The sequence below is a fragment of the Empidonax traillii genome, unplaced genomic scaffold (assembly GCF_003031625.1).
Source record: "Empidonax traillii isolate 1590-97213 ecotype Southwest subspecies unplaced genomic scaffold, ASM303162v1 scaffold909:size282043, whole genome shotgun sequence".
In the NCBI taxonomy this organism is placed as follows: domain Eukaryota; kingdom Metazoa; phylum Chordata; class Aves; order Passeriformes; family Tyrannidae; genus Empidonax; species Empidonax traillii.
The window spans coordinates 137,450-162,130 of NW_020956102.1; the positions used below are offsets into that span (position 1 = coordinate 137,450).

General features: G+C 54.5%; 1 protein-coding gene across 1 annotated transcript in view; it reads right to left on the reverse strand.

Moving 5' to 3' along the window:
• WNT3 (Wnt family member 3) overlaps window positions 1-24,681 on the reverse strand; it is a 37,358-nt gene that overhangs the window by 5,089 nt on the left and 7,588 nt on the right. The window contains exon 3 of the mRNA XM_027902765.1: window positions 4,904-5,145. Coding sequence (XP_027758566.1) covers window positions 4,904-5,145 — 242 coding nt within the window. The remainder of the gene's footprint in view (window positions 1-4,903; window positions 5,146-24,681) is intronic.

Below are 24,681 nucleotides of genomic sequence, written 5' to 3' on the forward strand. Positions count from 1 at the left end.
AGGGGAGGGGCTGGCGAGGGAGGATTAGAGCCGCCTTGACAGTGCACCACCGCGCCTGTGTCCCGGCCGGGCCGTTACCTGCTGGGACACTCAATTTGCCATTGTTCCCGCCGTGTCACACTGTATTACCCGCATAATGCGGAATGTTTCCGCCGGCCAGCGTACCCACGGCACAGAGCACTGGCATTCCCCAGGAGCACCTCGTAGCAACGGGGCAATGTTCCCCTGTCCTGCCGTCACCCTCCAATCCCGCCGGCCCGGCTGGGAAATCCCTATTGATGGCGCTCCCCGGCCCCCCTCCCCCGGCTCAGAATGGCCCAAAGGGCGTGTGAATGCGGCAGCGATTTGAAACGACTGCGGCGCTCCGATGGTATCGCTCGCCCTGCCTCACAGTAGGGGAGGAAGCTTAGCTCTTTCTCATCGGTATAAGCTTATTTTTCTCTCTCTCCCTCTCTCCTTTCCCTCCCCCTCCCTTTAAGCTGCTGAGTTTATATCGAGACGGCCCCCCCCGATCCCACACACCCCTGTTTAGATGCAAATGACTGCGAGTGTCGTGGCTGAGAAAAGCCACGGGTTATCTTGGTGCGGGGCCTGGGCCTTTTCACAGCTCGTGGCGGGGGCTCAGCCCAGCACAAGGACCCCCGGAGGCCCCGCTGCCTCCCCCGCCCTGCCCCGCGGGGAGGACCGTCCCGGAGGACCGGTGGCATCTTCCTCCCGGAGCAGGAGGGCGAGGAGGCAGGGGCAGAGCGGATCCCCCGGCACGGGGGGGAGGTGTGTGAGCCTCCCGCAGATCGCTCCGGCAGATCCCGCCCTGCCCGAGGCTCCCAGACCTCTTCCCCCATCCCAGATGCCCGTGGGGTGTTCCTGCCTCCTGCCCTCACAACCAGCTCGTTCTGGGCACCAGCTTTGAGCAAAACCAGGGGGTTTGTTTATCGCTGACCCAGGGAATGGCCATTCCCCACCCTCCCGGGGCAGTACCACCCAGGCTGGCTCAGCCCGGGCTTTGGGCAGGGCTTGGCTGGAGGAGCCACCGACTTTGGGATAAGAACTGACCTTATTGCACAGAGAAAAGGGAGAGGAGGGAGGGGGGAAAGCAGGTTTTTCCTCCCTCCCTGGCCCAGACTGCACACCTGCAGTATAAATCATCCTGGGGAATTTGCTTGTAAAAACATGATCTTACCCCACGTTCGGGGGTTGGTTTGGGTCGGTTGGTTTTTTTTTTTTCCATAGCCCAGGTAAGAAAATAAGACATGCAAAGGAGAAAACTTAGAATGCCAGGATGGTTTGGGTTGGAAGGGACCTTAAAGATCATCTCATTCCCTGCCTGCCATGGGCAGGGACACCTTCCACTGTCCCAGGGTGCTCCAAGCCCCATTCAACCTGACCTGGGACATTTCCAGGGATCCAGGGGCAGCCACAGCTTCTCTGGGCAACCTGTGCCAGGCCCCATCCTCCCAGGGAAGGATTCCTTCCCAGTATCCCACCTAACCTGCCCTCTGGCAGTGGGAAGCCATCACTCCTTGTCCTGTCATTGTATTATACCCTTGTCCAAAGTCCCTCTCCAGTATTCTTGGAGCGCTTTTAGGCCCTGGCAGGGGCTCTCAGGTCTCCCTGGAGCCTTCTGTTCTCCAGGCTGAACACCCCTCAGCTGTCCCAGCCTGTCCTTCCATGGAGGGAGACAATCAGATGTGCCCAGAAGCTGCATTGCTTTCCAAAGTTCTCCTTGAATGGAAGCCACTGTGATGAACACTGTGGTGAATGCAGCTCCTTTAAAAGGAAATTACCCTCATTTTCCTTCCAGGCTGTACCAGAAATGATTTTTGATGCTCCTGTAGTGGGAGCTGCACCTCTGAAGTTTATCCAGAACTGCCTCAATGTACCTGAGGGAGCAGAGGATGAGATTACCCCAAACGTTGCTCTGCTCCTCAGGGATGATTTCAGCCAGGCACAGGTGGGACACCAACTCCTTTGGGCTTGGTGTTCCCTGGCTGTTGGTCTGATGACAGTGGGATTGTCCTCCTAGTCTGGGTCTGCTCGTGGGGTTGCCCTCGGTGTGTGCTGGAGATCAGCGACAGGGGACATGGCAAAGGTTCCCATGGGTGCCACAGGGCTCAGATCCAGGTTCTGAGCTCAAAAACTCTTGATTTGAGGCTCTCCTAAGGTTGCTCCAAGAAACTGGAGAGGGACTTCCCAGGATTCCATGACCCTTGTTGTTGCAGCATCTCAGGTGGATGGAGCAGCAGGTTGGGAGAAGGTGATGCTGTGTTGGACAGGATGCTCTTTAAAAAGTCCCTTCCCAAACTGTCCAGTGATTCCCTGAGGGTCCAGGAGTGGCCTCCCCTCCCCACACCCCCACAGCAGTGAGGAGCCAGCACAGATAACCAGTCCTGTCAGCTCTGTCACCAGCGTTCTCTCTCCCCTCAGCTGATGAAGCTGAAAAGGTTCTGGTTCTCTCTGTGCCTCCTCACGCTGCAAACTCTGGGACTCTCAGAGGTTCCCTGTGTTCCTCAATGGCACACAGGTGACAGAGTCCCACCCTGTCCCCCTCATTAATTCCTCAGGCAGCAGAGAGAAGACACGAGCACAGCTCGGAAATGTAAACAACCCCCCCCTGGTGGGCCGGGCTGGGCTTTGATGTGTCCTTGTTTGCAGATGAGACTGTTTATTTTTAACTGCTCCACTTACAGGTTAGTGAGGCACCAGAATGGATGCTTCTGGGGAGTGGGGGGCCTGGCAGTGCTGCCTGGGGTTGGGAAAGCTGGATAACGAGTGCTCTCCCTGATTTCTCCTCCATCTGTCAGGAGGAGTTTCAGTGTCTGGGTGATATTTTACCTTGTCAGCTTGGGCTGGCTGCGTGGCAGTGCTGAGGCAAGTCCACACACGAGGCTCTGCTCCAGTCCCTGCAGCCCAAAGGGTCTTAAAATATTCTTCATAAACCCAAAGTTCAGTTTGCTCATTACTGGCAGGATGGTTCAAATCCAATTTTTTAGTGCTTTTTCACGCTGACAGAAGCGGTGGTGAGAGATTTTCAGCGCTCCAACAGTTCTTTCAGAACGTGTTTAAAATTTTTATGACAGTTTTTTAATGATAGTTTTTTTTTTTTAAGAGAATTAAAACTTTCTGATCTTTTAAGTGCTGAAATTCAGGACAGGCTTTTATTAGGCAGCGAGTTAGAGTGTGGAGAGCCTCGATGACAGGTTGTTTGCTAGTAAATACAGTAGTTACCCCAAAATACATCCTGGCCAAAAAGAGGGGAAATGATTGTCAGGGTCCCTATTAGTGCTCTAATGAGACTTCACAATCCTGATTCCTGCAAAGAATTGCTCCTTAACACAAAGGAGTAATTCTCACTGAAATATTGGACTGTCATTTCAGGGAGCTGAAACTGTTCCTTCCCTTCCTGGTAGGCTGAAGCTTGGAAAAAGATCTCATCAGCTGTTGATGTGCACAGCCTTGGGGCTCTGGGAGAAAATTCACCAGAAGCCCTGCACTCTCCAGGAGCTCATTGGGAAATAGTCCAGTGTCCTGCTCCCACTCCAACCCCTCCAGTTCCTTAAAGGTTATACCATAAAATTCCCATTTCCAAGGCACCACTGGAAAGGATAATTCCTGTGCAATCAGGAGGCTGCAGGGGGTGTGGACACCCCTGAGGCTGAGAGGGAAACGCTCCTGGTTGTGTTTGGGAAGCTGTGAAACCAAGATGTTACCTGGGGATGTCCCTTGTGCTGAACGTGGCCCAGAGTCACCAGAGCCCACGGGGCAGGATGGACAGGCTGGAGATTTTAATCCTCCGGCAGTTTCTAATCCACCCCTGGGCTCAGTTTCCTGGGATTGCCTGTCAGTCCAAGGTCTCGGTGTGCTAATGGGATGTCTGAGCTGGGGGACAGGTTATCTGTATCCAGGTTATCTGGAGCTGTGTCAGGGCAGGCTCAGGTTGGATCTCAGGGAAAGGTTCTTCCCCCAGAGGGTGGTTGGCACTGAACAGGCTCCCCAGGGCAGTGGGCACAGCCCCAAGGCTGCCAGAGCTGCAGGAGGGTTTGGACAATGCTCTGAGGGACAGGGGGGGATTGTTGGGGTGTCTGTGCAGGGCCAGGGGTTGGACTGGATGATCCTCAGGGGTCCCTTCCAACCCAGGGGACTGTGATTCTGTGATCTGCCACCAGAGCCCTCCAGCCTTTCCCTTCAGGGTGTCCTGGGGCCCAGAAACCTCATTTTGGCCCATGATCCCCCTGGGAGTCCCAATTTTATGGTGTCTCATCCACGTGCTCCCAGTGTGCCTGATCCATGTCAATGGATCCAGAAAGGATGAAGAGGAGCAAGAGAGAAGAAAGAAAGCACATTTAGGAAAGCACATTTAGGAAAGCACATTTGTTCTCTCCCTTTGTTCCCAGCCCTGAGCATTTTGGGCTCATCTGTGAAAAGATCCATTGAAATTCCAACTCGGAATTTCCAGGACCGTGGATTTCCCAGCCGTGGTTTCTCCCTGGTGGGGAAACCTCCTGGGGTGGGCAGGGTGAGCTCCAGTGATCCTGCATCAATCCCAGGAACTCAACCACAGCCCTCTCCTTGGCTTTCCCCGGCTCTGCTGGTCCCTGTTGTGATGGAGCCCACAATTCCAGGACATGGGAATGTGCCTGGGGCTAAACCTCCCCCTTCCTGTGCTTTCCATCCTCCCTGGTCCTTCTGAGGTGGGAGCAGAGCCTTTCCCTGGGATGTCACACACACACAAAAAAAACTGGGAAAAAGAAAACGGGGAAATTGGGGCTGAAAGCTGGGAGGTCCGGGTCATTCCCTGCCACGTTCCCGGTAGGATGAGGTGTACCCAGAGGCCAAGCAGGGCTGTGCCAGCTGTGCCAGCTCTGCCCGCCCCGCCCAAGCTGCCCCCGGGGCCCCGCGGTGTCACCTTTGTCCAGGACGGGCCCGAAGATGGCCAGGCTGTCGTCGATGGTGGTGCAGTTCCAGCGGCGGCCGCGGAACTGGTGCTGGCACTCCTGGATGCCCAACTTCACCCCCTCGGCCACGCTGGGCATGATCTCGATGTAGTTGCGGCAGAAGCGGAGCTGCTTCGGGACCAGCCCCGGGATGGAGCCGCACAGGATGGGCTGGGACCCCAGGGAGCTGTACTGCTGCCCCAGGGCGAGGGACCTGCGGGGACAGGGACAGCGTGAGCGCTGGGGAACTGCTGCCACTGACGGTCCTGCCCTTCCCTACCACCCCCACCCCAGAGGGAATTTGGTGAGCCAAAGGGAACCCGCAGTTCAGGGGGACAAAAAAAGTACTGAAAAGCAGGAATTTGGTGAGCCAGGGTGAAGAAACCGTTCAAAAAGAGCACTGAGAAATGGGTGTTTCCTGAGGAAAAGGGACTTTCTGCTGCTGGCACCACCGGTGTGCAAAGGGCTTTCCCACCTGGGGACACCCCGGGCCTTGGTGGGCACGGAGGGAGGGCTCAGCTCTCTGGAGCCATTCCAGATATTCCCAAATGTCTGAGACTCCCCCGAGGGGCTGGAGGGTCTGACAGGACCTGCAAGGGGCTGGGGCTGGGGAGGCAACACCTGTGAGTCTGTCAGCAGAGGGACCAGCGTTCCCAGAGAGGGGTCAGAGGTGTCCCAGGCTGGTTGGACACCTGTGCAGGTGATCCCAGCGGCCACTGAGCCACCCCAGCCCCACCTGCAGCAGCAGCTGAGTGGGGCAGCGGTGCTGGGAGGGGCAGAGTTGAGAGGAGCTGGCAGTGGCCCAGCATTAAATGTCAAATTGCTTCTCTGGCCAGAAATTGTCACCAAAGGGTGAAAACAGGTGTTTTTTTTTTTTTTTAGAGAAGCACTGAGACACTGCTGTGTCACACCAACAGGGACAGGCTGAGCTGCTGCTCAGGCTCCAGCCCAGCCTGGGGGGTCCCTGGGGCCAGGTGAGAGGGAGCAGCAGCAGCTCTGTGCCAGCAGGAGCTCCGAGCAGAGACCTCACAGGGCAGGGGCCAGCGTGGGCAAATATGGCAGAGTTCTGACTCATCAGGGTGGGATTGCTGGGGCGTTCTGTGCAGGGCCAGCAGTTGGAATCCATGAGCCCTGGGGGCCCCTCCCAGCTCAGAAGATTCTGTTTTTCTGGGATTCTCCTCCTCTCCTCCTGGGAGCCCGTGGGACTGAAGGTGGGGTCCCACCAGTGCTGAGGAGAGGGGAAGGATCTCCTCTCTCTACCTGCTGTCAGTGCTGTCCTTGGGCAGCCCTCATGACTGCCTTGGCTGCTTCCCATTCCCATCTTGGTCCTGCAGCCCCCCCAGGCCCTGCTGTGCAGCTGGTTGGCCCCCAGCCCTTACAGGTGCAGGGGGTTGTTGCTCCCCAGGTTGTTTTCCCCATCTCCCCTGCCTGGGGTGCAGCACATTCCTGTCTGCCCATGGAAGCACCTTCAAACAGCAGCTCTGGGGGGGCATCAACCACCTCTCCCACTTCACTTGTCCCTCCCTCACACACTTGCCCACACCTGAGGGCTGTGTGGGAATGAACCAATCCTTTGTGGTCCCTGGTTAAGGGAGGGCCCTCAGCAGGGCTTTGGCCCAACCTCCTGCTCAGGGCAGGGTTGGTTTCCAGGCTGGAGGAGGTTTCTCAGGGCCTGGTCCCCCTACAATTCCAGCACCTCCAAGGACAGAGATGCTGCTGCTTCCTGAGACCTGTGGCTGATTGTCCCTGTCCTGAGCTGCTCTCCCAGCCTGGAGTCTCAGGTTGGACACTGGGCTGGCCCCAAGGGGTGGATTTAATGACACACTAATGATCTGAGTGATGTAAAGGATGTGCAGCTGGTTCTGGTGCCTCTGTTGAGGCTGGGATGGCTTTCCCATGTTTCCCTTTTCCTCCTCCGTCACTCCCAAGTGTTTGCTCCTTATTTTCCTTGTTGACCTCACTGACAGCACCTTCTCCTCTCCAGTCACCACCCAATGTTCAGTTTTGTCCCCCTGTCAGTGATTTCCCCACTGCTGACCCTTCTTAGGCACAAAAAGAAAACCTCAATTCCTCTTGGCCCCTCATCCCCATCTCCCCAGGAGTCCTGGGAGGGCACAGGGGGAGCTGCTGTGACTGCAGCCCCCGGGTCCTGTGGGCTGATGGTTCCTCTGGGGAGCAGCTGAGACGTGGAGATGAAACAAAACCTCTCTGAAATCCAGATCTGGGATCCCAGGGGCAAATACTGGCTCTAACACAACGTGTTAAATCTAAAATCTAAATCACAGAGTTGAACCCAAATCACAAATTAAATCCAAATCACAAATTAGACCTAAATCACAGATTAAATCTAAATCACAAGGTTAAATCTCAATCACAGGAGCTCCTGGAGATGAAGGAATCACGTTGGGGGAGGAAATGTCACGGGGTGAATTTGGGGCAGGTGGAGGACAAGGACAATTTTTAAAGCCCAGACACGACCCCAGGGCTGTGCCTGCAGGGGTGGTAGAGCCTGCCCTGCCTTGCTCTCCATGCTCTCAGTGCCCCTCCTGGCTGCCTGAGCCCACCTTTCTCTGGCTCTCACCACATCAAAGGGAAATCCTCCTTTCCTGCCCCTCTCCCCTGCCCTCAGCTTTACACCCAGAAGGTGACAGACCCCTCTTTCCAGCAGCAGCTCCAGGCCCAGTCCCTTTGCACCCTCAGGGCAGGATCTCTGCAATCCAGGCAGCTCCACAGGGCTGGGAGCCCCTTTATCTGCTGGTGGACACGTGTGAGGTTGTTTGTGAGTGCTGTGGGACTGCAGGGCACACACAGGCACCGATTGCTGATGGCAGACACACAGGAGATCCCTTCTCTCTTCCTCTGCCTCCCCCCTTCAGCCTCTCAGGAGTCCTGACCCTCTTTGACCAGCAACTCCTTTCATCCCCACCTGCTGGTGGCAGATACAGCAGGGCACCCAGCTGGCTCTCTGGGCTTCCCAGTGCCCTGGGATGGGCTTTTGAAGCCCTGGGAGTGAATTGTCCTGTGCAGACCCTCTTTCTGTAGCTGCCAGTGGGTGCATCCTCTGATCCCTGCAGAGCTGACTCGTGTCCTCCCACTGCCTGAGTGTGGAGGATGCTCTGCCCTCCCTCCCACCTTCATCCTTCCTGGTGAGCTGGCCAGAAAACTCATCTTCCAGTTGGGCCACTGGTTGGAAAGACACGTGGCAGCAGGAGAAATGAGACCTTGCAGTTCTAGGAAATAGCAGGATTTGGCCAGACTGGAACTGTGCCCACACAGGTGAAAAGCAGCTTTTGGGGTGACCATCAGGGCAGGTTTCCTGACAGTGAGCTCCAGAGCTGTGGGGAATTTCTTCTCCCCTGCCTGCAGGAGGCTGGAGGGTGCTTGGAGTGCTCAAGACTGGCCTCACCACCTGCCAAAAGCTGAGTGTTCCCAGACAAACCTCTGGAAGCCCTTCCTGAGGGGAAGCCCTGGCAGGAAAGCTCCTCCCTGGGGAGAGGTTTGTCCATCCCCTGCTGTGTGTGCAGGGCATGGCGAGCTCTGACCTGGGGGGTTGCTCACCTGTGTTTCACATTCCAGTTTCATGAGGAAAAAAAAGGAAGTGAAGGATCAGGAGGGGACTGGGAAACAACCAGGTGGGGTCACCCCTTTCTCTTTCTCCTGCAATCCCATTAACCTGTCGCTGTCTTTAAGGAGTCCTGGGAGCCCTGGGAATCCTGGAGGTGGGCAGGGAGCTGCCTCAGCCCTGGACAGGGCTGACCTTTGAGTGCCTCCAGTGAGCCCCTGGGACTGCCTGAGGTCAGTGCTGCTGCTTTCCCCTCCAAATGCAGGGAGAACATTCCTGGGCTGTGCTGCTGAGGGAATGTTTTCAGCTCTGAACTCAGCAGCTGAAAGCAGATCCTGTTCCCTTTGTCCCAGCAGCACTTAAATAACAACTGCTCTTCCCAAATACCTCGAAAGCCACGGCCAGAATCGTCTCTGAGAGCTCCAGGAATGATGGAAATGAAGCTCTTTGAAATCCTGATCATGGAATCCCAGGATGGTTTGGGTTGGAAGGGACCTCAAAGCCCACCCAGTGCATGGCAGGGACACCTTCCACCAGCCCAAGTTGCTCCAACCCATCCAACCTGGCCTTGGACACTTCCAGGGATCCAGGGGCAGCCACAGCTTCTCTGGGCAAGAGGTTTTTCCTCCCCCAGCAGCACAGGCTGACAAGGCAAACACTGGCCTGCTCATGCCCTCTGATGCCGTGCCAATGCCCTGGATCAATCCCTGAGGTTCTCCCAATGCCCTGGGAAAGCTGAGAACCAGCAGGAGAAATCCAGCTCACGGTTCAGACCTTGTTTGCCACCTCCTGCCTTGGGGAAAAGCTGTCTCTGCCTGTTTTCACTGCATGGTTTTTAGAGGTATTTATTGTTTTCCAGTTCTGGTCCATGTTCTGCTTCCCACAGCCCGTTGTGCCAGTGGCCTCTGCTGTCACAGCTCTGCCTGGCCCGGGGGGAGCAGCAGTTTCCATTCCAATTGCAGTTTGAGGGACTGGGTGGCAGCTCTGCTGATTAAACTTTCACTCAGGAATCACCCCCTGCTTAATCTCAGCTCAGCCTGTCCAGAGTGTTGAGCTTTCCCACTGAGTGGACACTTTTTTCTCTGGTCTGAGACATCACCATCCCCACAGATACCCCCCAAGCTCTGCAATCCTTGGGGGGCCAATAAAACAGAGAGTTCTTACACAGGATCCTCCAGCCAAGGGAAGGTGAGGGAGGGATTTGGGGCTTTCTTGTTCAGCTGCCCTGGGAAGTCTCTGTGCACTTTCCACACCAGCGATGGGACCTCTTGGCCAAGAGCTTTGTCTCCAGCTGGTGTGTTTGAAAAGGACCTCATCAAACCGTGTGTATGACCTGCCCAACACTCCCCAGCCCACAAGGCCACTTTCTGCCCAGCTGCAGTTCTCCCTTCGTGTGGTCACACCTGAGGGCTGGAACCCTCTCAAACCCTTCACAAAGGCAGGAGTTCACCCGGGAATAACTCCCAGGAATTCTCCAGAGAGGTGCTGAAGGGGGGCAGCTCCAGGGCTGAGGAGTCAGAGGAAGGGGCTGTTGGAGTTTTATTTCAGCCTCCAACCAGCGCTGATGTTGAGGCAGCTACTGAAACACATCCCAGGCTACATCTGCATTAGTTCAAATGAAAAGCCCAAATATCTGCACACGGAGAAAATTGTTCTTAGTAGCACCGGGAGTGTTTTCATGTTGGCTGGATGCCAAATGCTCTGCTGATTGCAGAGGGGTGATCCCATGTCCCTGTCACCTGTCCCTGTGCTGCAGCTGCAGAGGCAGCAGAGCTCAGCAAGGCCACCCTTCCAGGGGATGGTGCCCCACCAGAGGAGCCCCTGGGGCTGGGCAGTGGCTCAGGGGTTCTCAGAGTGGGGGGCTGTGTGTGACTGTGTCACTCAGGAAGGGTTTGAGTCCCCGTGGCAGCTCCCTGTGGGTCCAGAGGGAGTCGGTGCTGCAGTGGCAGTGCTTGAGCCACTCTGATCTCACCCCTGGGAGTGCTTTCCATCCTCCCCACCCTCTCTGCTGCCTGGAAATGAACTGTCCTCTGCAAGAGGTGGAGGGGTTGGAGCTGCCAGGTCTGAAGAGCTGACAAATCACGGAGAGACACCAGGGAGGTGGTGGCTCCTCATCTGCTGGTGGTGAGTGGATGGATGGAGGGAGGGAGGGAGGGATGGATGGATGGATGGATGGATGGATGGATGGATGGATGGATGGATGGATGGAGGGAGGGAGGGAGGGATGGATGGAGGGATGGATGGATGGAGGGAGGGAGGAAGGGAGGGAGAGAGGGATAGAGGGATGGATGGATAGAGGGATGGATGGATGGAGGGATGGATGGATGGATGGAGGGAGGGATGGAGGGATGGATGCATGCATGCATGGACACGCTGTAGACAGGCTGGCAGGGGATGGATTACTTTCAACTCTGAGTGTTTAATCTCAGGGAGACATGAGTGGAAAAGAAAAAGATTGCAGGGATATGGGAAGGGAAAGCCAGAGCAGGGAATAGCCAGGGTGAGGCTCATGGAAGCACCAAGGTGAGTGTTGGGGCTGCCCTGCTCAGTGTGGGTGTTTATTCTATTTATGTCACAGATGGGATTATTAACCATCATTTTATGTATTTCTCATTCTGCTCTATCAGTCAATAAAAAAGAAGAAGAACCAGCGCAGAAAAGCAGATGAAGGTGAAAGCAAAGGGTGGAAATGATCCAGCTCTTCCAGGGTTAAACCCCCCACATTTGCTGCTGTTCCTGACACCACAACCTCTCCTGATCCACAAAGCCAGGAGGTTTCCCTGCCAGTGTGATGCTGCCCAAGAAGGCTGTGCCCCCCTCCCCCTGGCTGTGCTGGGCAATGCCACCAGCAGGATCCTCCTGCTCCTCACAGCCCTAGCCCTGCATGTTTGCAAAACCTCTGAAAGAATCAGGGTAATTTTTGGGAGGCCGTTTGTTCCCTCTCACAAGGTTCACTGAGGGTGTCCCACAACTGCTACAGGTGTGATGGAGCCAAACTCTTCCCACTGGCATCACAGATGACATAAGAAGGGGAAACATCTGAGGAGCAGCCTGGAAGTTTAGGTTGGGCATCAGGAAGGATTCCCTTTCCAGGTGCCCAGCAGAGTGGGGGGGGTGTCATCCTTGGGAATTTGGGGGTGTCAGCTGGGCACAGCCCCGCTGCTCTGGAATGCTGCTCCAGAGGAGTCAGGAATGCAGGCTGGAAGGATCCCTTCCCACCAGCACTGCTGTGACAGGCTCTGATTTTGGGGCAGAAGGGGAGCCATCCATCCCCTTGGTGTCCCAGCTGCCACCTCAGGCAGTCAGAGGTGACAGGACAGAGCCTGGGGCTGAGGAGGAGGGGGATGGGAGGACTCAGCTCCCAGGAGAGCTGCAGAGCCTGCCCCTCCACAGGTACAGCCACCAGCTGATGGACAACTCCCAAATCATCCCCCAGGGATACACCCTCAGGGATACACCTGCCCGTGCCCTGGGCTTGCTGCCAAGGCCAAGAGCAAACTGCATCCCAACAGAGACGTGTCCAGGAGCAACCAACCCCAGCCCCAGCCTCAGCTGCTCACACTCCAGGAGCTGTTGCTGTTGGACACAGCAAATTCCCACACTGGGTTTATTTGCAGAGGCTTGTTCACAGCTGGTGTGTCTGGTGGGCTGGAGGTGGCCACTGTTCCCCGTGGGAAGGATCCTTCCAGGGGTACCTGGGGGGGCAGGGCTGTGGGCCCGGGGAGGGGTCGGTGCCTGGCAGGGGTTGCTCCCCTTCAGCAGAGCTGCAGTTCTTTGATGTGGGAGATTTCAGGGCAATGCAAATCTCACCAGTGCAAACAGGTGCAGGTTGAGAGCAGGAGAGGCTTTGTCAGGTGAAGGTTCATGGGTGGTGAGGTGGGTGCAAGGGCAGGGCTGTGCTGGCTGCATCAGGGCTTCAGAAAACATTGATTTCCTCAGCTTTCCTCCTACCCTGGTTGCTCCTGGCACTGCTGATGGGATCTCCTGCCTTCCCTGTCACTGGGGGCCCCTTCTCCCCTTTAAACCCCAGGGGCTGCAGCTCAGAATTCCCAAGGGACTGGTGGAGAGCAGCAGGGGGGACACGGTCACTCTGGTCCCTGTGGAGCTGCTGCAGAGCAGGGGGATCCCACCCCAGAGCAGCTCCTCTGGCTCCTCAGAGAATTAGGGAAGAACTTCCCAGATCAGCTCAGATGAAGCTGCCCTTGAGTTCTGGGCAGTGCACGTGGGTGTTCCTCTGGGTGAAGGATGACCAAGGCCAGACCTCCAGAAGGCTCACAGGGAGATTTTTTCCACACAAACTGAATTAAATTTTGCTGTTTTATTTGATTTTTTTTTCTCTGTAAGTATGGCATGAGCTGCTTTCCTGTGCATGGGCTTGCCAGCCATCACCCACATCCTTGCACCCACTGCCCTGCCCAGCGTCCAAAAATAAAATAAAATAAAATAAAATAAAATAAAATAAAATAAAATAAAATAAAATAAAAATAAAACAAAATTAAATTAAAATAAAATAAAACTAAACTAAACTAAAACAAAACTAAAATAAAACTATATAAAACCATATAAAATAAACTAAACTAAAACAAAACTAAAATAAAACAATATAAAACAATATAAAATAAAATAAAAATAAAATAAAATTAAAATAAAATAAAATAAAACAAAAATAAAACAAAATAAAATAAAACAAAATTAAAACAAAACAATATAAACCAAAATAAAATAAAATAAAACAAAACAAAACCAAAACAATATAAAATAAAATAATAAAATAAAATAAAATAAAATAAAATAAAATAAAATAAAATAAAATAAAATAAAATAAAAATGGGGTGTCTCACCTGCCTTCCCTGCAGAAGGCCCAGGTGCTGCCCTGCCACTGACTGGGTTTGGTTTTGCTGAGTTGGTGTTCTGGTGGTTTAGCAAGTCAAAGTGATTTTGGCTCTGATCAAAAGAGATGATGGAACCACAGGGTGGTTTGGCTTGGAAGGCGCCTTTAAGATCATCTCCTTCCAAGCCCTGCCACGGGAGGGGATGCCACCCAGCAGAGCAGGCTGCTCCTGGCCCTGGACACCTCCCTGGGGATGGGGGGGGAGTGCTTGGCAGGGAAAGGAGATGGAGCTGCAGGTCTGATCCCTTCTGAGAGGGGTCTCTTGCTGGAGTGACTTTGCTGTTCCAGGTACCTTCTGGATGGAAATCAGATGAGTTTGGCTGAGGAAATGTGTGTGACACGTCCCCCATCCCTGGGTTCTGCCCAGGGTTTGCTCCCCGGAGCTCTGGCCCAGCCTGGGCCGTCTCTCCCCGTCAGGAGCACACGGTGCTGCACAATCTGCAGAGGTTTAAGCCTCCTCCTCCTCCTTGTAAATGGGATGTTTAACATGGGAAGGGGACAAAGGAGCAATAGCAGCGAGCTGAGGCAGTGGCTTATGCTGACAGTTTGATTAGTCTATTGGAAGGACTTCTGAGAGATTATTTAGTTACAGTGAGAAGAGGGGGAAGATTAAGACTTTGTGTCCAGCAGAAGAGGGTGAGACAATGGCTGGTGAGTGGGAATTCAGACCAGGCAAATGCAAAGGCACAATTCTCAAAGACAAAGACCAGTGCCCAACACTTGTTGCACGTTCTGTGAGTGCCACCAAGCCCAGCCCATGCTGCTGTGAGCAGAACTGTGTGAGGCTCTGCAGATGAATTGCCCACCCTGGGGTGAAAGGCTGAGGGTCACTGGTTGCAGAAATGGGCTTTAAACATTTTCCAAGGGCTCTGCCTGCACACCCCGGTGCAGAAACGTCCACAGCCCACAAGCACCACTGGAACCCTGGGAGCTGCTGCCACCAGCCCAGCTGGCTGTCCTGGGCCCTTGAAGAAGGAAGATCAGGATGGTTGTTAAAGGACTCGTGCACAGGAAGTTCAATCAGTGCAATTAGGAGACAAACCCCTCCCCTCCAGCAGCTCGTTTTAGAGGCATGATTAGAACCATGGGATCCCAGGCTGGTTTGGGTTGGAAGGGACCTTAAAGATCATCCAATTCCACCCCCCTGACACGGGCAGGGACACCTTACACTGTCCCAGGTTGCTCCAAGCCCCGTCCAACCTGGCCTTGGACACTTCCCCGAACCTCATGAATCTCAAGAAAAGCCAATGCAAGGTCCTGCCTCAGGGGTGGGACAGCCCCCTGCAGCAGGACAGGCTGGGGCCTGGCAGGAAAGGACTCAAGGATCCTGGTGGGCAACAACTGGAACAGGAGTCCCTTTTATCCATAAAGGAAAAAAGGTCATCTGCGTGCTGGGGCTGCACTGGCACGGCTGGAACGCTGAGGGATGTGAGTCTTCCCCTCTACTCAGCACCTGTGGGATCCCATGTCCAGTTTGGGGCTCCCCAGAACGTGGACACGCAGGTGGGAGTCCAGTGGAGCCCCCCAGGATGGTCAGGGGGCTGTTCTGAGCAGCCCCTCTGGGTAAGAGAGCAGCAGATGAGCCTTTCAGCCTCAGAACCCCCCCAGCACCTCCCTCTGCACACACAGGGGCTCGGGCAGGTGAGCTGTGCAGGGAAGGCAAGTGGCATTTTCCCTTCTGGGCAGCTGGTTGAGAGCAGATGCAGGGGATGAGATGGGAATGGAGTCAGAGGGGTCCAGCAGGGGAGCATTTAGCCCTGCCTTGCAATCCTGGGCGTTGTGTGGGCAGGCAAGAGCACCAAAGGCCATTGAAATGCTCCCTTCAGTGCCCTGTGGGGCTGGGAAATGTCTGTGCAGGTGGGGGAGGAGCAAAGCTGTTCTGGGGATGGAGCACCTGATGTATGAGGGGCTGGGAGAGCTGAACTGTGGAGACAGAGGGAAAGAAACCCATGGAGAGCTGGTCAGTGTGTGTAAATAAAGAGAAATCCATGGAGAGATGGGGTCAGTGTGTGTAAATACAGAGAAATCCATGGAGAGATGGGGTCAGTGTGTGTAAATACAGAGAAATCCAGGCAGAGATCTGGTCAGTGTGTGCAAATAACTGGTGGGAGGGAGTGGAGAAGCTGCAGCCAGACTCCTCTGATGGTATCCAGAGACAGGACAAGGGGCAATGAGAACAAGCTGGAACATGTGGAATTCTCTCTGAACACGTGGGGACTGCTCACTGTGAGGTGACAGCACTGAAACAGAGATCTTGTGGGGCCTTTGTCCTCAGAGACACAACCAGGACACAGTCCTGGGCAACCTGCTGAAGGATCAGAAGCTTGGCTGGGGGGTTTGGGACAGACCTGACTGATGCTCTGCTGGGATTCCCCGCTCTGTGAGGGAGGATGGAGAGATGCCTGGCAGGGTGGCAGAGGGAGGAGTGCACGGTGGCACCAGCATGTCCTGGGTGGTTTCAGTGCCGCTGTCACACAGTCAGTGCCGTTGTCTTGCAGCCACTCCAGCCCATCTGCCTGGCTGAGCTTTCCTGGGCCTCTGGGAGCTGGAATCGCTGTGTCTCTGCCCAGAGCTGTAACTGGGAGGGCAGTTCCTCTCACTCCCCTTTGCAGCTCTCATTTCTCCTCTTCCCTCCCTGTGTCCTCCCTGCTCAGCACTGAGATGCTAATTGCCAAGTCTCAAATCTCAAACCTGCCCCCCTCCTGCCTTCTGAACACCCAGAAAGCCTCTCATTTCCAAGCTGGGCTGTTTCACCCGACATCATCTGTCAACAGCCCCACCCCAAAAGCCATTATCTTTCTGATGGGAGAGTCTCCCCCCAAAAAGTGTCACATTCACACTCCCTTTGCTCAATCACAGCCTCCTTCCTCCACAAACCTCCTACCCCTGGCCTTTCCTCCTTCCCTTTGTGCTGCTGCTCATTGCAACCCTCTTGTCTCTGCAATCCCAGCTGCCCCTCCCGATGTCACCCCCACTGCTGCTCTTCTGTTCCCCACAGCCCTCACAGAGCCCAGGGAGTGTTTGGATGATGCTCTCAGGGACGTGGTGGGGTCGTTGGGGTGATCTTTGAGGGTCCCTCCAGCTCAGAGTATTCTGGGAGCCCCCGAGGGGAGCAGGACAGGAGGGGAGCACAGAGAGGGGAAGGGTGGCCCTGGAACCTGCTGGTGACACGAGCCAAGGAACTGGGGCCAGGACCCAAAAGCTCCTCAGCCCGGACTGGGTGTGAGGCACAGTCAGTCCAGCTGAGACCTCGGGGCCTCAGGTGACCTTGTGGAGAAGTCAGAAGTCAGCCCTGACAGCGCAGGGAGCTCTGTCACCTCCTCCCTCTCAGCTTGTGGGGCAGTGAGTGAGGTCAGAGCTGAGCCCTTCACCTGCTCCCAGAGTGGTTCCCTCTGGGGCAGAACCCTTTGCCCGAGGAGTCCCCACAACAAAGGACCTGCTAACAGGGCCAGCAGATCCCTCTGGCCGGGTGTAATTTCCCCTCGTCTGAGCACGGGGGAGGGCGTTGCATCCCTCCCATTATCTCTCCCTGCCCACCGGCGTGTGGATTAGTGTTGCTGCAGCAACAGCACTTTTGTGAGCTGATGAGCCCGTTCTGGGGGAGCCGCTCCGGTTTGGGTGACTCAGGGCCCTGTCATGGGCTTGAAAGTGATTTGGCATCTGCTGCCACCGCTTTGTCTTGGCATCGCCCGCGGTTTGGCTCGCAGCGCTTCGCCGGCAGAGGCCGGGAGGGTGGGGAGGGGGGGAGGTTGGTGGGGGAGGCAGGGCTGGGGAGATGGAGCCGCTGCTCCCGGCCAGGGATGGAGCGGCTCGCACAGGGGGTGCGTGCCCGGAGCGGGGCTCCCCCCGCGATTGTTCCCGCAGCAGATAGAAATGTTACGTTCGGCGGCGCCCGGTCAAAGCAATGTCACCCTCAGCTCGGAAAACACAATCAGGGGATTTGCCGTGGGAGAGGATCTATTCTGCGGGCACCGGGAGAATATTATTCGGCCGGGAATTTACATAAATGCATATGATTTGCATACGCAAATCCGGGCTCCCGGGATTGTGACCTCAATAAACACGGCAGGATTTTCAGCGCTGGAAAAACCTTCCCTTCCAGAGGGAGACGCTGGGGTTTGTTTGGGGGATCTCCCCTCCGGGTCGGGGGGTCCTGGTGGGACCTGTACCTCTGTGAGTGTACCCTGTGTGACCAGGGCCACCTCAGCTGTCCCACAGTTTGGGGTGTCATCTAAGGGTGGGCTGCACCTTTGGAGAGTCCTCTGAGAGCAGGACAGGGGTGGCTCTGCTGCCTTAACCAACCCAGGGTGTTTATCCCACAGGGGGGATGAGCCTGGCCCAGGAGGGGACAGCAGGGGCTGTGGGCACTTGGGCTGCCCACCCTGGGGGCACCCAGTTCTGTCTCAGCAGGCTGAGCTGGGTCTGGCAGAGTTTTATGTCTCATCCAGCCAAGTTGGATCTTCTGGAAACCACATCTAGAATCGGCCCTGGTGGTTTCCTTTAGTGAAAAATTAGGCCTCTTCACTACTGGCTATGGGTGTCCTTTCTCCATGGACAGCAAAGCAGCACTGGGGGTGGAGGGTTCTGGGCTCTAGGAGGGTGTGAGACACAAACTGCCATGATTATTGCAGAAAATGTTGACCCCTGGGGAGCTCTGGGGCTGCTGAAGTCGGTGTAGATGGTGCTTTGCCTCCTTCACGGGTAACTCAGCTCTGCTGGGAGGCACCATGAGAACCAAGGCAAGGGGGAAAGGTGGCCTGTCCAGGCAGGGTCCAGCAGAGAGGGGATGGGGGATGTCCTGAGCTGGGGGCTGGTTCTGGACTGGCCTGTTTAAGGACAGTGAGTGAAATGATACTCAGTGGTTTCCTCACCCCATAGTGTTTGTGGCCCCCACAGTTCCTCCTGGGAACTTGTCCCATGATCCAATTACACATTTCCCTCAGATAATTTCAATCCCAGGGGTCAATAATTCCCCTGAGCAGCAGCAAGAAGCCTTGGAATGAGTTAAACAGCTTGTGTGGGCGTCTTTGGGCCAGTCCAGACAGGACAAGATGTGAGAAATGTGCTTTCCACCCTCCAAAGGTAAGAGGGGCACGAGTGGAGGGGTTTGAAACCCCTCAGGAAGGTTGGAACTGGAGCACAGCTCCTCTTGGCACCTCAGTGAGGGTTCAAGGGGGGTGCATCACACACCTGACCCCATGCAGGTGATCTCACTGCCCAGGGGCTTGGATGGGAAACTCTGCTGAGCCAGCAATCCTGGAGGTGATCATGGACTGGTGAGAGAAGAGACATTTTGGAGCCTTTCCAGGGGAGGTGGCTCACCCTGAGCAGGTGCCCTGTGTGATAAATAACCAACTAACCAACAAGCTGGGGAAGGAGGAGGATGTGGGGGATGTTTGGAGCTCCAGCACCGCCTTCCCAGGTGACCAGGGTGTGTGATGGGTCCCTGCACTCCTGGGGGAGGCTGAACACCTGCCTGTGATGGGAATGTTGGAAGGATTCCTCCCTTTGCCTGCCTTGTGTGTTCAGCTTTGCTTTACCAATTGAAATGTCCCTATTTCAAGCCACGGGTTTTGCACTTTTACCCTCTGATTGTCTCCCCCATCCCACTGCCAGGGCACAGCTTTGGTGCTGGGCCATCCCCCTGTAACCCACAACACCCTGAGCAGTGAGTCCCTTGCTCTTGGTGGGTTGTTGATGTGCTTTCCTCGTTTTATAGAACCATTTTTTGGGGGGGAAATTCAATGATCAGGTTGCAAACAGACCTCGGGATGCAGCAATAAAAAATAAACAGTGGCTAAAATAGTGACAGGCTGATGTTTTGTGCTCAGAGTAAAAGATCCATCAGAGCTCCCAACAGACCTTTCTGCCATCCAACACGGCCCCAGGAATCTGGGCAAGTGAGAGAGCAACAGGGTGCAAATCTTGGAGATGCACATTATACTGTTTATTACTGATTATTACTGAGTGCTCAAGTCCCCCCTAAAAAGAACTGTCCACAATAAAACTGTCCACGATAAAACTGTCCATAACAAAACTGTCCATAATAAAACTGTCCATAACAATGGCTGTTCCCAACTTGGCTGCCATAGAAAATCCAAACTCTGTCAGCTCTGGGCAGGTTTGGGGCCCTTTCCTAATTTCCACTCCTTCATGGGCAATGAACTCCAATTATTCTGCCTGTTTATTATCCCCCTGGATAAATGCCAGCCAGCCCTGCCCTCTGTGGCTCCAGCACAGAATCTCCATGGAGTCACAGGATGGTTTGGGTTGGAAGGGACCTCAAAGTTCATCCCATTCCAACCCCCTTGCCAGGGGCAGGGACACCTTCCTCCCACCAGCCCAGGTTTCCTCTGCTCTCCCCTTACAGCCTTTTCTCAGCCTGTTGGACACTCTGTGTCCTTGCACAGCTCTCCTGCACAGTCCTCACCAATGCCAAAAAATACCTTTTCCATAATTTTTGACAGAGAATCAAATCTGGATTTCATGGATATCATGAGAAATACCCTTTACTCCCAGAGTTGTTGGGCAGGAATAGAGGAGCATCGATCCGAAAAATCAAACCTTTCCTCACAGGTTTATTATTGCCAAGAAATCCCTTCTTTTTAATCATTTTTCCCCCCTGTTTTTCTAGCCAGTAGCAGCTCTACTGATCCCAGCTGAGCCCAAAGCCCATCCTGGGGAACGTGGTGGAGGGGTGGTATCAGGTGATCCCACGTGTGAGGCCAGGCAAAACATATCCCTGGAGCCTGATAGGACTCAGGAAGCAAAAAGACTAAAAGCACAACCCAGAGCAGATGTTCTTTGAAGATGCTTCCCCTGCACAGCAGTTTTCCAGTGTAAGTCATTCCAGCACTCGGGGTGGGGGGTGGTTCTTACCCCCTCATTGCTCATTTCTCTCATTTCTCAGGGGTTACCTTGAATTCCCAACACTCCAAACCACATCAGAGAGCTGATGCTCCGGTTTGCCTGTGGTTTCCACCCCAGCAGCAGAGCCAACACACACCTCCAGCCAACGTCTGCAGGCTCAGGGTGGATCTCCAGGGCTTTCTCCTCCAAAAGCCCAGCCCATGGACCCTCAGCTGTCACCCAGCCACGTCTCCCAGCCCAGCAGGATCCAAAAAGGGCTGCTGGGATGAGGGGATTTGGGAGAAACACAACTGAACCTCGGGCTGGGTGGGACACCAAGGACTCACAGCAGGGCCATGAAGACCTGGACCAAAACTGAAGGGTTTGGTGTGACTCAAACTCCAACCCCTCCAGCCTGGTCCCCAAAATGAAGCAGTTCCTGCAGGAAGGGGGAGCAGGAGCTGGGGCAGCAGCAGGAGCAGGGGGATGGTGGGAGGCACCACCAGGGTAAAGGCACATCTGCACTGCATGGAGTCCCATCCCCTCTGACCATCTGGGGAGACTCATCTGAGCTCTCTGGGCACCAAAGGGCAGGTTCTCAAGAACTTCAGGGACCAGACCACGGGCTGTGAAGGTCATGGGGCTGCCAGCAGGGTGTCTCCTTGGTGTCTGGCTGCTCCCAGGTCTCCCTCCAGAGCCTTTGGGCAGCTCATTTCCCTGCTCAGAGGGTTGGCACCAAGGTATGAGATCACTGCCCACAGCAAGACTGGCAAGACCACGGGCAGTGGACTTGGGGAGGGGCTCCTTCAGGGGCTTTGGTAGAACTTTGGCCTCCAAAACTCCAACTGTGAGCCTTGCACCACGGTTTGAGGCACAGACTCCCTCTGTGCAGGGGCTCAAATCAGCTCCCAGACCTTTTCATGCTCTCACTCAACCAGAGAGAAGCATCAGGACGTGCCCCACCAGAGCCACAAACGAGACCTTTGTTTCTGCAGATCTTGTTTTTAGGAGATTTACAGGGGAAAAAAGGGAAAAAAAGAGCAAACTGGAATGAAAAGTGAAAATACCCAGACAGCCCTGGGTTGGGGTTCTGCATGAACCACTTGTCAGACAGACATCAGGGGGGTTTCAGTAGAAACTTACTGAAGGTGAGCTGGTTGTTGCCAAACCTAATGAGGCCAGAGCACATCTCGTGCAATAATCAGAGTTTAAAAGAGACAAGTGGAATCTTTTGCAACAAAAACCCAAAAACCCTTAAGTATTGGAAGTATCAGCAGTGCTGGGAAGTACATGTGAGGGAATGAAGTGAAAAGCAGATCAGTGAATTGGGGTTTGCAGGGCTGAGATCTGGGATATCTGTGCTGTTGGCTGGAATGTGGGATGGGGCTGAAATGGGAGCTCCTGCAGGAAAAATCAACAGCTTTGTGGTGTTTGTGGATGAGCTGGACCCAGCTGTGTGGCACAGGAGTGCTCTCATGGACTGTAGGTACTTTGGCTGAGACCATTGTCCTGCTCTGCCACCTCCATCCAGGGACCAAAACTGGCACTGGGCTCATTTTACACCTCTGCAGGTAAAACCTGAGCTGCAAATGTGCCACTGTGAGCAAGGAAAGCAGCCAAGCCCAGGTGTGTGCTGTGGGAGGGGGGAGAGGGGGTGGGCAGCTCAGTGACACTTGTTGGGACTCCACCAGGGCTGTGAAAAACTCCCGTGACATCGTTCAAGAATCACCACAAATTTCCTCATTAGGAGCCTTCACAGTTTCTAGAAAGTAACTACAGGAAAGCTGGGTGACTGTGGGACATAGAAATAGGATCAGAATAAAAATAAATCACCGTTTTATCACCTGACACTGACCCCTCCTGCCTTTAACCTGGAGGCTCTGCCTGTTGAAAAGCTGGAGGAGGGTCCCCTGTGCCTGATGCCAGAGGGGAGCAGGGAAAGGGTTCCTCATTCAAAGGTGAGAGGGCTGGGAAAGGTGCCAGTTAGACCTGATTAGATTTGTAAGATTAATTAAACACAGGCAGGTTCAGCACATTGTGAAAAAGACAAATGAGCAAATTAGCAAAGGAGGGAACCTGCTCTCTGCAGGGGTGAGGGGCTCTGGCTGCATCACCTCAGCAGATTTGCTTCTCAAAGTGTGTTCCTGTCACCTGTCAGGGGTGGCAAAGCAGCTGCACTGGCAGCCCTGGGGACCATCAGTTTTGTTGTTACAGGGGAATATTCCATTTTCCAGGCTGGGCAGAGGATGTGGATTTGTAAACCACCAGTGCCTTACCCTGTGCTTTGCAAACACCTCCTGGTTTGGGGTTAGTTTGGAATTTTTAAGGAGCCCTGGCTTTGCTCCCAGTCAAAGGACAGGGCAGAGGGGGCTCCTGGGGTGGGAGAGCTGAGGGACTCTCGAGATTAGAGCAGTTCTGGGCTTTCTTTCCAGGGATTAGCCCAGAAAAAGCTGCAAATGCCAGTGCCCAGGTGGTGCTAAAGGGGCACCAAGCGTTAATCACAGCACAGTCCCCACCCAGACACGGCCTTTACCCTGAAAACTCCACCCAAACAACCCTGAGTAACACATCCTGATATCAAAAACCTTCCATTCCATCCAGCACCACTGTAATATCACCTGCAAGGCTCAGAGCCACCTCCATCTGTAAATACAAAATGAACCTCAGATCGGGTCAGCAAGAATAAGATGACATGTAAGGCTAAAATTCAGCTTCAGGTGATTTAGGGAGCATGAGCTGGGACTGTCTGTCCATGGGATGTGTAAATTTTACAGCCTGACAAACCCCTCCCATTTCATGCCCTGTGGGAAAATCTGTGACTGATCCCCTGAGTGGTGCTGGGAGCTGAAGAAGAGCAGGGCTGTGGAGCAGGAGCTGGTGAACACCAAATTTGTGTCATCAAAACAACAGTCATTGAAAACCAGGTGCCTGCTCTGGAGTCACTGGCTGCTCCATCCACCAAGGGAGGAGAAGGGTCAGGAGGTTCCATCCCCTCCAAGGTGTGATCTGAGAGACCCTCTGGAGCTCTGATTTACACAGAGGCAGCAGCAGACTCTGCCCTGGGGGTTCCCCTCCTGGGACAGACATCCCATCCCAGTTCCTCTGCTGTGGGTCAGGATTTTGGGATGCAGCTCAGAACTGCTCAGAGCTGAGCCAGGTTGAGCCCAGTTTCCATCACAAGCTCCTTTTAGAGCCATTGCCTTCAGGAATCTGGGAGCAGGACTGTGCTTGAACAACGAGGGAACACCAGACCACTGGATTTGCATGCCCAGGTTCCACTCAGTCTCCTGAGACGTGATCAAAATCCCCTGGACACCAATAAAATCCACGAATCCATCTTCTAAAAGCTTTATAACGTTGCAAAAATGATAATAATCACCAGAGGGATTTTTTGGAAGAGGAAAGGCCTTGACTTCCATCAAGGACTGTGGGTATGTCCATGCTGGTGAAGGGCTGGACTCTCAACCCAGAGTTCTTTCTGCTTCAATGCTCCAGAGTGTTCCATGTTGGATGTTTGAACCCACCAAACTCGGCTCAGTGGGGAGAGGGTAACCAGCAGTGCCCAAGCTCCTGCTAGACATGCCAGGGGTGGTTCAGAAGTCTGAGAAAGGGCTCAAGTGGAGCCAAATTGGCTCAGACACAGCTTGGGCTCATTGGACAATGGCAAAGTGTCAGCAGAGGGCTCAGAGCACCCCCTGACCCGGCTGGGGGGGGTTCTGTGTGTGCAGGGGGGCTCAGAGCACCCCCTGACCCGGCTGGGGGGGGTTCTGTGTGTGCAGGGGGGCTCTGCACTGCTCACACTGAGGGTCTGGGCAGCACATGGAGGGGTTTGGGGAGGGCTGGGAGAGCTGCTGGTGAGCCTTGGACACTGAGGTCGGCAGCAGCATGTCACAGGGAGATGTTTTTCACTTGGCACGTAACAGAGGTAACTTAAAATGCTGGGCATCACATCTGCATGGCCCCAGAACACAGCACAGTTCTTTAGTCTTGGCAATTTCGTGTTTAAGGTTTGGTTTTTAGCTCTTTAAAACCACTGCCCAGAGCTTTTCCTGCCTTTCCATGCAGCATCCAGCCAGGCTGGACTGCTTGGCCTGGCAGTGGAAGGGCCTGGTGAGCATCTCTGAGGCTCTTTCACCAGTGTGAGGTGGCAGACAATCCTCCTGCTTCCCAGCCCTGGGGAGAGTGTTCATCTGTCCCTTGGGACAGCAGTGGAAGCCAAATGCCCTCAGGGTGTCAGGAAAGGGTGAAAGTGCAATTAAAAAGGTGATTTAGGGATTTAAGGGCCGTGTCCCCTCAGGCTGCCCTGCAGGTCTCCAGTCCAAGCTCCTGCTCAGAGCAGGACACCCCTCAGCACCAGCCAGGGTGGCCAAGGTTTCATGCAGGTAAATGCTGTAAATGCCCAAGGACAGCTCCTCCTCACCTCCAGGGGCACCTGAGAGCCTCACAGC